General features: G+C 42.7%; 1 protein-coding gene across 1 annotated transcript in view; it reads right to left on the reverse strand.

Annotated features, from left to right (window-relative positions):
- LTBP1 (latent transforming growth factor beta binding protein 1) overlaps window positions 1-13812 on the reverse strand; it is a 224719-nt gene that overhangs the window by 35207 nt on the left and 175700 nt on the right. Inside the window, exons 21-22 of the mRNA XM_029938555.1 lie at window positions 13282-13407; window positions 9683-9826 (exon numbers count right to left, since the gene is read on the reverse strand). Of these exons, the coding sequence (XP_029794415.1) occupies window positions 9683-9826; window positions 13282-13407 (270 nt within the window). The remainder of the gene's footprint in view (window positions 1-9682; window positions 9827-13281; window positions 13408-13812) is intronic.

The following is a 13812-nucleotide window of genomic DNA, read 5'->3' on the forward strand; positions in this document are numbered from 1 at the left end:
AAAAAAAAAAAAGAAAACCCTCTCACATGCATAAATGAAAGATTGCACACAAAGAACTCACATCTTTTCAAGCTTCATTAGTAAATATTTTGCTACTATGTATTAAATACTGCATGGTTTGCCCAAGCTAAGATGAAACCACATCATAAATCAATAATGAAAGAAAATGCAAAATGCTTTGGGAACTTTTATACGTGTTTCTGAAACAAGTTTTAGAGAGGCCCTTTCTTGTGATCCACAGAGTAACTCCCTGAAAGTATGTGCAGGTTACAAAGAATCTTTCCTTTCCAGTGGAGACAATTTAGGTTGGGTCCAATGTCTCATGCCTATTGCTTTCCCCAAACCTCTTTTATGGGGCTCAGCTTCTTAGCATCTCAACTGGCATGAGTTTTATTTTTCATTTCTCACTTTTTAAATTTTTCTTTATGTTTTTAATTTGTTTTTGAGAGGCAGAGAGAGACAGCATGAGCAGGGGCGGGTCAGAGAGCAAGGGAGATACAGAGTCTGAAGCAGGCTCCAGGGTCTGAGCTGTCAGCACAGAGCCCGACACGGGGCTCAAACCCATGAACCATGAGATAATTACCTGATCCAAAGTTGGACGCTTAACCTGCTGAGCCACCCAGGCGCCCCTTATTTATTTTTTCATTTCTTTGAGACAAACGGGGAGGGGATAGTAGATAATCCTTGCTGAAGTAGAGTTTAGCTACATGGTCCCATACGGTATAGTCAGGTTCCCTTGCTCTGAGCAGAAAGTCATGGGTTGAGTCATATGGTGCCACTTATGAAGACCACTTTCTAGAAACATCTCTCTTGATTCCTCGGAAAGAAGAGAGTGTTCACTTATAGGGTGGTTTCTTTCTTTGGTCTCATCTTGTGCTTGCTGTGAGGTTGAGGAAATCTGGAACATTTTTCTAAATGAAGCAGACACGAGAATTCTAAATGAGCCCTGCCTTTGCTTTCAATTCCCATTTGCGATGTATTCTGAAGGCCTTTACAAGCCAATCCTCTTCATGCCGTTCTGGGACATTAAGACAAGGACCAAAGAGTGACATAACAAATACCTGTGAGCAAACAATGCCTCCAAATAAAACACCTGCCGGAGTCCTGAAAGAGGCATCAATGTATAAAACTCCAGCCACGATAACGTTCAGCAAATTACCTTAAACACAATCATGATGAAACGTTGTTCCCTTTTTATTTTAAAATCACCAGAGGCACAAATGTTTTATACCAACTCCTGGTTTTTAAAATTATTTATTTTTTTAAAAATATTTATTTTTGAGAGAGAGAGAGAGACACTGTGCAAGCGGGGGTGGGGGGCAAAGAGAGGGAACCCGAAGGGAGACCCAGAATTCGAAGCAGATTCCAGGCTCGGAGCTCCGAGTACACAGTCCAATACCTGAGCCGAAATTGGACACTTAACCGACTGAGCCACCCGGGCGCCCCAACTCATGTCTTTTATGAGAAAAGAATTTCTAGTGTAATATTGTAGGGAGGAATAAAAGAAAACTTGGAAATTCATATATTTCCTTTTTCCCTAGTTTTCTCAAAGACTTGAAAGATGAGAAGTGTGTGTGTATGTGTGTGTTTTAAGTTTATTTGAGAGGAAGAGAGAACATGAGAATGAGTGTGAGAACAAGTGTGAGTCGGGGAGGGGCAGAGAAGGAGGGAGAAAGAATCCCAAGCAGGCTCTGCACTGTCAGCACACAGCCCACAGTGAGACTCAACCCCATGAACCATGAGACCATGACCTGAGCTGAAATCAAGAGTCAGACGCTTTAACTGACTGAGGCACCCGGATGCCCCAAAAGTGTGTGTGTTTCAGGTAGAATTCAGGAGAGAGCCATTGGTGAGTTTCAGAAAATAAGCACTGACAACAGGAGTGGGCAGAACAGGAACTGGGCACCAGGAACTTCAGGACAAGACATGGGTGAAAGAAGGAGTCCCTGAGAGCAGAAGGATGTTCTGTGGAGAAAGAAAAACAGGTGTGACATGCAGAGACGTGTGAGCAGGGGGCGCCCACGGAGATGGATGTCACAGCCACAAGAGTTGTGACAAAATGCTGTCACGTGTGCATTGCGAGTGCCTGTGAAGATGGCTGGACAGTAATGCCACATCTGAGGTGACAGGTAAAATTTTGGGAAATGCTTAAAAGGAAATGTACAGCCCCCTCCTCATCAGGCCATATTTATAGCAAATGCAGGGGCCCCAAATGATTTCTGCTCCCATGTGAGGGTGTCTCCTGTCATCTCAAGAACATGAACTGGCTCACATCCAGTTTGAGTCTCTCCTTGGATCAACTGCCACCAGTTCACTCAAACACGGACATCTCCTTAAAAACTCAGATATTATTTTACATACTATACACAGCAAGTAAAAAATTTCATAAAAGGACAACCACAGTTTGGTAATGAGCAAATTCTTCTATGCTCTCTGAATGTGGGAAGAAACCTGATCCCTCCCCCCAAACAAATGAGCATGCTTTCCTTCGCCTTGCCTACATTTATAGTATAGATCCATTACAAATACATAAGACCTCAGGAGTTTTATGGCATTTTACAATGTTTGCATTTTAAATACTGTGCTCTCACGGTCTTTCATTTTTTTTCCCTATAGGTCTTTTTTTCGAATCAGAAATTATTTTTTAAAAACTCTCTCAATGTTAATTTATTTTACAGGTTAACTAAACACATTAGAAAAAAACCCTACTCTGCCAAATGTAACAGTTGAATGATATTGTATGTGGTTTCCTGCCTTTAGAAAAGTATGTACGTACACAAAACCAGTAGAGGACCTCTCTAAGAAGAGAACAAGAATGCTCTTTGAGTTCAACTGTCAGAATCGGGAGGATGATTTACACGTGTCCCTGGACAGCAGGGACACTCTCTTACTCTTCTGTTCTACTTGTCATTTAACCAAAGCATACGAAGGAACCGTCCCCCCAGTGAGGAAGTATAAATAGATCATTCCTCATCCACATGTGGCCCCCATTCAATCTCTGATAAAATGTATCATGAATTCTACAGAATGAGCTGGGAAGAGACCGTGAAATACAGATGGGGTCCACTGGAACGTCGAGAGGCAACGTGCTTCACTAGTTACTGAGTGTTTGCCAGAGACAAGCCAATGAGCGAAGTTACAGGGGACGCAAAGACGAGTAAGGCAGGGTATGTAGGGTCCCGCCACGCTGCCGACGGCTCTGGACTTCCTGCTGTAAGCAGCAACAAGCAGCCGAAACCTGTGACGACCCCCGCGTGTTGTATGTCGGTGAGGAATCACTATATTCTTTCTACACCTGACACTGGTGTTGCACTGAATGTTAATGAACCGGAATTTAAATAAAATCTTGACAAATAAAAGCAAAACCAGATTCATGTTTTGAAAATATCAGCGGTGGCAACAGCAAGGAATAAGAATGAATGGGAGAGGCTGGAGGGAAGTGAGGAGGCTACGGCCACGGTCCAGGTAAGAGATGGTGAAGGATGGGCCTGGGGTAGCGGTAACACAGGAGCAGGGAGAGCTCTGAAAAACACCGTTCAGGTGGAATTGACCGAATGTTCTGGAGTCTTGGATGAGTGTGGAGAAAATTAAGGTACGATGTCAGGATTCCCAGTACTGATGTGTGGCAATTAATGAGTGAACACAGGCTGTAGACGGGATGGTAATGAATTTGGTTTCGGGATAATTTCAGGCAGAGACACTGATGAGACACCCTGGAAGAAAGGTCCAATAACAGGCAACTGGAAAGAGGAGGTCGGCCTTAGGGACAGAGGGGGAGGCGGAGGATACTTGGCAGGCTGTGTCCCGTAAGTAAGAGCTGACTCCGAGAAGAGGATTAAATATCCCAGGAGAGGAACAGGGAGTAAAAAGAGGCTTAAACATGCAACTCCCCAGGACGTTATTCTTTAAGGAAAGGGCAATGGAAAAAGAGTCGGGAAACAAGAGCAAGAGGGAGGAGGGTAGGGGGAAGGGAATGTCCTAAGTCAGTCAAAGGGAAGGCATGGGGAGGGGAGGTGGGAAACCACGGTCAGGTGTTCCCGAGGAAGGAGCAGCAGGATGAATGGCTACGGCGTGTAGGCGCTCTCCGCCGACCCCAGGGAAAGGCGCTTCACACAGAAGAGCCTGAGGGCCCTGGATCAAATGGGGGACAGTTCTGTGGAGGTGGGTGGGGCCTAGATGTCCCCATCAAAGAATGTGGAGGCCAGCATGGGGAGAGAGATTACTCCTGGGTGGTGCCACTGTGGGGATTTTTTATTTTTAATATATTTTTGCATTTGCCAATCTTCTGAGAAGAATATGCATTGTTTTAAATAAAATAACGTGCATTATTTTTCAAAAAAAGGAAGCCAATTAACAACGTTCATTTATTTATTTTGAGAGCGAGACAGAGAGAGCATGAGCAGGGGAGGGGCAGGGAGAGGGGGAGAGAGACTCTCAAGCAAGCTCAGCACGCCTGATGCAGAGCTCAACACTGGGCCTGATCCCATGAACCGTGAGATCACAGTCTCAGCCAAAATCAAGAGCTGGACAGACTGAGCCACCCAGGTGCCCCAGGAGGCCAAGTTTTAGAGGTTGGAGGCCTCGGCCTTGAGAAGTGGAAGGGCAAAGTGGGAAGCAGCCTGGGGCTGGGCCCCCTCACAACATGAGCTGTAGGACCTTAAGAAGAACATTTAGGGCTTCTGCTTGGCCTTGGCTTCCTGACAGGTGACTGCGGGAGCTGCGCTAGAAAACCATGGAGGTGCTTCCTAGCTGTAGAAGCCTAGGCCCTACCCTGGGATATGAGAATACGCTCTCAAATACATGAGAGAAAAATGGATATTTAAGAAAACACTGCAATAACCTGCATAAAGAACAATTCTTCTATGATGCAAATAATCACTCCAGTTTATGCTGTGTAATTCCTGATCTCGCTTATTTGCTTTTCTTCAAGTGAGGAGCACCTGCCTTGATTATAACATGTATTGTTTTGTGCTCTTTTCCTCAGACCTTCTGTTTTAAGAATAAACTGAGTTCCTACCCCAGAGTCTCCTCTGTGCGCCAATCAAGACAGAGAGCAGCATTTTGGGGGTGAGGCTTGAAGGCTGCAATTGCCAAGACCGCATATTTACTGTGTCGTTTAGAGTGCCCAAGGACATAAAGTTTTTATGGAGCAATTATCACAGGCACTGAGGAAATAAAAACATCAGGCTATATTTCATATCCATACCCTCTTCCATGTGATGAGTGGCACGGACATTTTTTTAGTTCTTTCAGTTGCAGGTGCTTTGAGGCAATGGATGGCAATGTAAATCAGTGGCCAAAAGCCCAGGCCGTGAAAACCATTAGACCGGTCCTAAAAAATATTAGGTGGGAGCCAAGACGTAGTTTAGAAACAAAAATCCTAGGGCATTAACATTCAAAAGTACCTTACAGGCCACCTGGTACAATTCCCTGCTGGGAAGTGGGAGCCCTTCTGCCAGGGGGTACCCCACCTGTTCGGGGTTACCTCCAGGGAAACACCCGTAACTTCATGACCATTACCTAGTTATTGGAAAGTTCTGCACACTGATCTGAAAGCTGCCTTCCTGACATCCACCCCTGGGCTCCTGCTCTGTCCTCAGTATGATACCACTGTGGATTACGCTACTGCTCATTGGTGGGTATACCCTCTGGTCCTGGGGAAATTTTATAGCTTGGTAAAAGTGTGATGGCCTATCTTGCAAATTTATCTTTCCTTTCCAAATTAGTTGTCAGGAAGGATGGGATCTGAACTGTTGGTCTACCACATACATAGTGAAATGAATCTGAATCTTTGTTTAAACACCCTCACTTAAATTTGGTATAAAAAGTTTTGTTCTATGTAACGGCAGATCCCATTTTTTTTAATTGGCCTCCATTTAACCAACTTGTTGCATCGACCAATGGTCTCTTGCCCTCGAAAAGCACGCTGGCCCGTGCCCACAGCAGGTGGAATCCTCAGAGCCTGCAGGTTGCTCTTGGGTAGAAACACACACTTCCTGCTCTCACGTGTTGAGCAGTATGGTTACCAAGACTCAGCTGTGTTTATTCTCAAACGTTCTGTGCCAGTGTATTAATTACTGTAATTACATAAACAACATACACACCAATGAAATACGAATTGAGAAAAGTAGTTTACAGAACAAGTTAAAGGTTTAGTAAGACTAAAGTTGATTCAGTCAATGGAATGCTATCAAATTAGGTATGGATAAGAAAACTGTAGGGGTGCCTGAGTGGCTCACTCGGTTGAGCGTCTGACTTGGCTCAGGTCATGACCTTTCGGTTTGTGAGTTTGAGCCCTATGTCAGGTTCTGTGCTGACAGTTCTGAGCCTGGAGGCTGCTTCAGATTCTGTCTCCCCCGACCCCCTGGTCCCCTGCTCACGCTCTCTCTCTCTCTCTCTCTCTCAAAAATAAACATTAAAAAGACAACTATACAAAAATTTAGCAAAACAACAAAAATCTAGAGCAATTTTACACTCACATACTTGGCAAAGGCCTTTAAATTCTTCCTCCCTTTAAAGTAGGTGGTGGAGATCATGTGTAATGTAGTTTATGCAAGACAAGCCATACAAGACTCTTAAGAGTAGACTTCTACTCAAAACAAGACCTTGGCCCTCCTTCAACGATTGGCAAGTGAATGTACCTTTAAATGCTTTAAGTTAAAATTAAATATTTAGAAACTATATTGTCTTTTTCAGGACTCCTAGCTGCAATTGCCTTTTCAAACAGCAGGTCAATTATTGGCCCTGATGAAGTCTGGCCAAGTAGCCTCCTGCCATTTATAGCTGGCCTGCCTCTCGGGCCCGACAGAGATTGCTCAGATGAAGATGTCATCATAGACAATCTTAAGACTGCATATAATCAGTTAAAGTTTGCCAAGAACTATGCAAATTGAGGTATGGTAGTCAGAGCTGCCAAGAACAATATAAATTAGTCAGATTATACTAACATGGACCAATAAAAACAACTGTCTATGTACAATATTTAGCAGAAGTCAGGGAAAATATGTAAGAAACCATAAATGAAAAGATTAGATACAAAGAGGAAGGAGAAACTATGTATCTCTTGGCAGATTTATGAAGCTGAGTATTCAAAATGAAGTTCTTTAAAAACACAGGACAGTAGTTAGTGAATTCTGACTGGAAGAATTTTCCAGAAAGAGTCAGTCAGTGAGAGAGCAAGGACACTAAGGGAGAGAAAAAGGCAAAGCAAATGTTAGGAACTTTATTACAGAAAAGCTTAAAAATAGGAGATGAGGAAGAAGGCTTACAAAATGAATAACTGTGAAGTTTTAAGCAGCAGTTTAAACATTTTTTTTCAAGTTTCTTTACATATTCTGAGAGAAAGAGAGAGGGTAGAGAGAGAGGGAGAGAAGGAAGAGAGAGAGAGAGTCCCAAGGAGGCCCCACACTATCAGTGCAGAGCCTGATGCGGGGCTCAAACTCACAAATCATGAGATCATGACCTAAGCCAAAATCACGAGTCAGATGCTCAACCAACTGAATCACCCAGGCTCCCCTAAGAAGCCATTTATAATGAACTACACCAGTTCACCAAATATGATTCAGATGGTCTCATGATCCTATTAAGGTACGACGAATCTCCAAAAAAAGAAACGAACAAACTTCAGGATCTCACACATTTACCTAAACTGAATCTATGTGAAGTGAATGAACCATTCCTTTATGTTGCTAAAACATCCCAGCAAAAAAATACCTCTCTAGGAAAAAAACAGTTAAAAGGTCCACCATTACAGAACAGATCATAAAAGGATGAGAAATAGATATCACTTAAGTATTTGGATTACAGCTTACTCTTTTAATACTTCATATAGTACTTTGCCATTAACAAATGCCTTCTACCTATAGGAATTTTTTAAAAATCATATAATTATGTGAGGTAAATAAAACCTTTCTATTTTACAAGTGAGAAAATCAAAACTCATAAATGTGGAATGATATGCCCAAGTTTACACAGCTGGAAAATAGCAGACCACCATGGTCATTCCAACTTGAGGTATTACAAGAAGTTTGGAAAATAAAGGAAAAGGCTAAGATTTCCATTCATTCCAATAATTATCTTTTAAAAATTTATGTTTTATTTATTTTTGAGAGCAAGAGAGACACAGTGCAGGCAAGGGAGGGGCAGAGAGAGAGGGAGAGACACAGAATCTGAAGCAGACTCCAGGTTCTGAGCTGTCAGCACAGAGCCTGATGCAGGGCTTGAACTCACAGACCACGAGATCATGACCTGAGCCGAAGTCGGACACTTAACTGACTGAGCCACCCAGGTACTCCTCCAACTATTATCTTTCCTATGTGTCCTCTTCTTCCTTCCACCACAGACTGTAATCAATGGAAGTCACTTTGTGCCTTAACATTGTACTATACGCATTTATCTGGAATATCTATCCTTCATAGGAATCATTTAATGAGTGTACAGTACGGTGACATGTAAATTATTTCAGTCAAGAACTATAATACTATAATAATAATAATAATACTATAATACTTTAGTCAAATACTATACATTCACCATAATACTATGGGTGCAGCACTCCTCTATGGAACCAAAGACAAATAAAAAGATAGTTACTGAAGCAATCCCATTATGGGTGAGCCAGGTTTTTGATTCTGTGTTTGATTTTGCCATTTTAGGAACAACTAAGATGAAAAGTCTTTCCTCTATGGTTCATGTGTCACAGTGGTGGTCACTGGAATAGAAAGAACCCCTCCCTCCAGTAACATTTCATCTCTTGCCCTTCACAGACACTGTTTTTGAATTAAATATTGTACTGTCTTTTCGTGTAATTCTGGAATTCTGCACCCTTCCTTTCTATAGCTAATAACTAAGAAGAACACGTGTAGGTGAAGATAGTTTTTAAAGTTCATTCCCCATTACTTGCAAAGACAGTTATTTCATACAGAACAAGTTGAGAAGCAGTGAGAGCTCTCTTAGAAGCATGGATAAAATCAACCGAGATTGAGCAAGAAAGTCAAATGGCCAATGTTTCATTTTATTTGGCTCTCAAAGGATCATTTGGTCTTTTGCTTTTCTTAAAATATAACCAGGCTATAGCTACATGGCACAAACTAAGAGAGTGATCTGAAAGTTGATTAATTTATCTGGAAAACCATCAGCTCTCCATTTCAATTTGTGCCCTGACGACAGAGACTAAATCAAATTTTAGGCGAATGCAAACACAGCCATTCTCTGGGCCAATTTCTGAAAAAAAAAACAAAACACCTTCAGTATTCCAAGTGGAAGTCTTTGTAGATCCTGCGAGGCCTATATGTTGCTTTTAATTTAGACAAGTGTCAAGACACATTTCTCGGAGGGCCAAGAAAGAAAGATTATGCAACCTAATGAGATGATTCCATATTAAACCCTGAGCTGATGGCTCTCTCTGAGTTTTAAGCAATTCCCAGTGAATGTTCTCATCATTTTGGATCCTTTAGCCTACACATGGCGCCTCTGGGTTGGAAAGCACAAGAGAGGCCATCTAGCTCAAAAAGTCATCACTGACCACATCCTAATTCACTGATAAGGCAGGCTCAGAGAAAGCATGGAAGCTTCCAGAGGCAGCAGCGTGCCAGAACATTCAGTTATTTCTGACCTCACTCCCAGAGTTTCTGGCCCAAACCTCTGTAGGGACAAGTCCCCAGGAGGGGCCGCTGTGACTTACCTCCTGAGTCCCGGGAGCGGCACTGCCCGGTCATGGGGCTGTATTCCTGGTTCTCATCGGCACACACACACAGGAAGGACCCTTCCACGTTTTCACAGAAGGCTTCACCACACACTCCACTGAGCAGCTCGCACTCATTCACATCTGGAAAAGGGAGCACAGATCAAGTCAGATGTGCGCCTCACTCCTGACAGCTCTCTGTTTTACCAGCTGCGCCGGGGCTAGTGGTGGCCGCTGGTCACGAATGGTCCCCAGGGAGCAATCACCCCCTTCTATTATTCTGGGGAAGGGGGTCCTAGGGGCCAGGCTGCACAGATGGGTTTGTGTAAAAGGACCATGAAAACACAAAGTTTCCAAATTCCCAGTCCTCTTTAAAGAAATCAAGCATTGCATGTACACTCTTGACCATTTAACTTTCTCTTCCTTGACTTTTTGACATAATGAGGTCTTAAATAACATGACAATGTACTCTCAGTTTCAATTCAAGGAAAATTAGCAAAACTGGCACTTCAGAAATAATATTTCTCACATTCATTTAAAAAATTGCTTTAAATCTGCTCATATAACTGAAAATACAGTTTTCTAGTTGCCAACATGTCCATAATTTTACAACTAGAATTCAGGTTGTGTATCCCTTTGGGGAATAAAGGAAAGACCCCCATAAACATTCACCAGCATACATTAATCATTCGCATGAAACAAAGTGTTCCAATACCTTATCACTGACTGTGCCTTTAAAAATTCTCTGGGTGTTCCAGAGTTTAATTTCTATTTTGCTCAGTGTTTTTCATCTGTACTTTATACTTAATTAAAACACAGTCCAGGAATTACTAATGAGTACATTTTATTCAATATTATACAAACACATAGCCCTAAAAAGGCTAATCTTAATGTCCAACCTTGCCCAATACTACCTTTTACCTGGTCTCCTTCAAACAAATTTTTTTAATGAATGCCCAGTTCAACAAAGTACCTGATTTGACATCTGAAATGCTCATGTATTTTATGCATTAAACACATACAAACATCAGCTTTCATGAGATGGTTTATACAAAGTTAAATATTTGAGCAATTACCCAAATCATTCAGGGGAAAAAAAAATCTTATTTTCACCTGCTATATCCAGTTAATTGGACAAAAAGTTTATGTATCTTGACTTATTTGGATAATTACCTCAGTTTTCCATTTCACTTTGTATATAAACAGATATAAACCTAATAAGCTGGGTTTTGCTTATGAAAAGGTATTATAACATGAAGGAAAGCAGAGAGTTGGCATATTTAATTAACCCAGACAGTCATAATTTAGACCAGAAAAACTGACTTTAGAAATGTGCCAGTTCATATTTATCAATTTGGTAAATGTCAAATGGAACTTTCTACTTTCTAACTTGTATTATTTACACAGCTATTGAGATCTCTCCTGCCAGAATGAGTATACTCAATCCAAAAATATTTTCTAATTTATGCCAATGGACCAGGCACTGGGGGAAATGATGCCCCAACTCCTGTCTTCATGGAGCTTACAGTCAAGTCAGGGAAGCCACCCGGACATCTCACAGGCCATGACAGATGGAGCAGAGGACCTTAAGTGAAGGGATGGGTTAGGGAAACGATAATGGAGCCACGTTCCAATGGAAGGATGAGGAGATCATAAGCAAAGCTAGCAGGGGGTTGGGAAGTGGGGGTGCAGGCAGGGTCCAAGCAGAGGAAATAGCATGGCCAAACTTTGGTCTCAGGGCTGATTCAACTCTTAGATTTTACAGAATGCCCAGCATGAAGTCCATATAATAGTGCTCAGTGAATAATCTTGAGAGTGAGTGAGCAAATAAAATGACACCTATGGAGCCCAGTAAAATGACAACAAATATTCTTCCCCTAATGGTGGTGTTTTGTGGGCTGAAATGAAATGTCAGGATGGGTTCGGTGTGCTCATCTGATTGGCTCGATGTGCACATTAACCGGGGGCTCAGGAGCTGTGCAGAGTCAGAGGTCCGACCCCTGATATCTCATCAGGGAACAGTTAAAATTTACTGTGCACACACAAGAGGTCAAACATCAGTCCCAGGCAGAGGAGAAAGACAGACAAGGTTCTCGACCACAGGATCCTGCGGTCTTGGAGAAGGTGGCTGAGGCAGTACACACAGACCATTCCCCCCAAGTGTGTAAGTGCTATGACTGTGTCTGCTGAAGGTATGCTGGAAGCAGAAGGAGGGGTCAGAGCTGAGCTCGAGAAACGACGGAGCAGGGACAGTGTCTGGGAGGAGAGCGGAGGCATCTTCAGGAGTAAGTGGGATGAGCCCTGACTCAGGCAAGGGGAGGTCGGGAGGAGCACACAACAGCCCAGGGACTTCACAGCTGCACGAGCAGTTGTAAAAGGCGCAGAAGGAATTGGTGAGGCTGAGAAGTGGGAGCCAGATCACATGACCTGCGTAGTCAAAATATTTGGATAATTTTCATTGCCTGTATTTTAGCGCAAAGGAGATTAAAGCCGGAGTTGGAATTAGCAATTATGACAGCGTTGGTTTAAAAGCAGTGACCACTCAAGTGAGCAATTCCATCACTAAACCTCCAAATCGATTTTGCTTTCCCCGTTTAATCTGGACAGGAAATGAATGAACGCTTTTGACTGCAGATGTTCAAACTAAGAAGTTGCTGACTCCTCCTCAGACCTTATCTGCTCTGAAATGAACAGGGTTAAGGGTAAAGACAAAGCCTGATTGTCTGTGATGTTCTGAATTTAACCTTTCTTCTTTCTCATTTAATGGCCCTCATTACAAATGTTTCCCAATGAGCGCTATTTAAAGAAATCAGAGCTGGGGCCCCTGGGTGGCTCAGTTAAGTGTCCGACTTTGGCTCAGGTCACGATCTCACAGTTTGTGGGTTTGAGCCCTGTGTTGAGCTCTTGCTCAGAGCCTGGAGCCTGCTTCAGATTCTGTGTCTCCTTCTCTCTCTCTCCCCAGCTCATGCTCCGTCTTACTTTGTCTCTCAAAAATAAATAAATGTGAAAAAACTTTTTAATTAAAAGAAAAGAAATCAGAGCTGATCAGAAAATGAAATATGAAATATGTTGTCTATATGAGCATGGGCTGGACCCTCTTTCTAGGACATCTGATGATATTCAAGATTCCTTCCAGCTTCACCAGACCCAGACAGACTGAAGAAATATAGTTGCACAATCCAAAGCATCGTTTTACGGGTGTCATTCCTGGAAAATGAAACTCCTGCCAACACTTTTCCTTAAATGCACCACCTCGGGAGGTACATCTTGAAGACAGACAAGCTACACCCCAAACCAGACTATTTCCTGTGGAGGACAGACTCTTCCAGAAGGGCTCCATACCCGCAAGCTCAGAGTCTCAACAGATGTTCTTTTTTTAATATACGTGAAATTCCAAGTTCTGCTTCTCTAAGTTCTTAATGTCCTGAACAATTTCAGAAGTGATCCTTCTGCCCATCCCCAAACTGTGTGACAAAATCAAACGATGATGAATTCCGCCCAAATTACCTTGTTTATTACAACTTCCCCTGCTCTTGATGGCATTTCAGTGGGGGAGAGGGGACGTGAAACACATTGGGGAAAGAAATCTAAAAACTCACCCACACACCCTTGCCCATCCTGTGGGGCCTGAAAGCCCTGATAACAGAGGCAGCGGAAGGAGCCAGCCGTATTGTCACAAAACCCGTGACTGTCACAAATAGTGTTGTTTACACATTCATCAATATCTGCAAAAAAGACATTTGACATCAGACACAAAACACAGACTGACAAACACCAGATATTAATGGAGACACAGAGGCGCTCAACACACCCCGGTTGGCATGAGATGATCATGTTTACACAGAATGAACTTCTAAAACATTTTACATACCAATAAAATGTTTTCATGAAAACGTCTTCGCAGACAAACGTTGGGCTCTGTGAGAAAACATTTACTTTTCCTCAGGAAATGTTTTCAAACGGAAATGACTGCTGTGATTGCCACGGTCAGTGTTTTCTACATGTTTTCGACCCTTTATTTCCAAGGAGGGTATACTCCCTTACAGGGGAAACGTGTGAAAGTCTGGTCACTTTTTTGGATCGCGGCCCATGTTCACAGTTCTATCTGGAGAGGTGGGGGGCCAACAGAA

The sequence above is a fragment of the Suricata suricatta genome, chromosome 4 (assembly GCF_006229205.1).
Source record: "Suricata suricatta isolate VVHF042 chromosome 4, meerkat_22Aug2017_6uvM2_HiC, whole genome shotgun sequence".
Lineage (NCBI taxonomy): Eukaryota > Metazoa > Chordata > Mammalia > Carnivora > Herpestidae > Suricata > Suricata suricatta.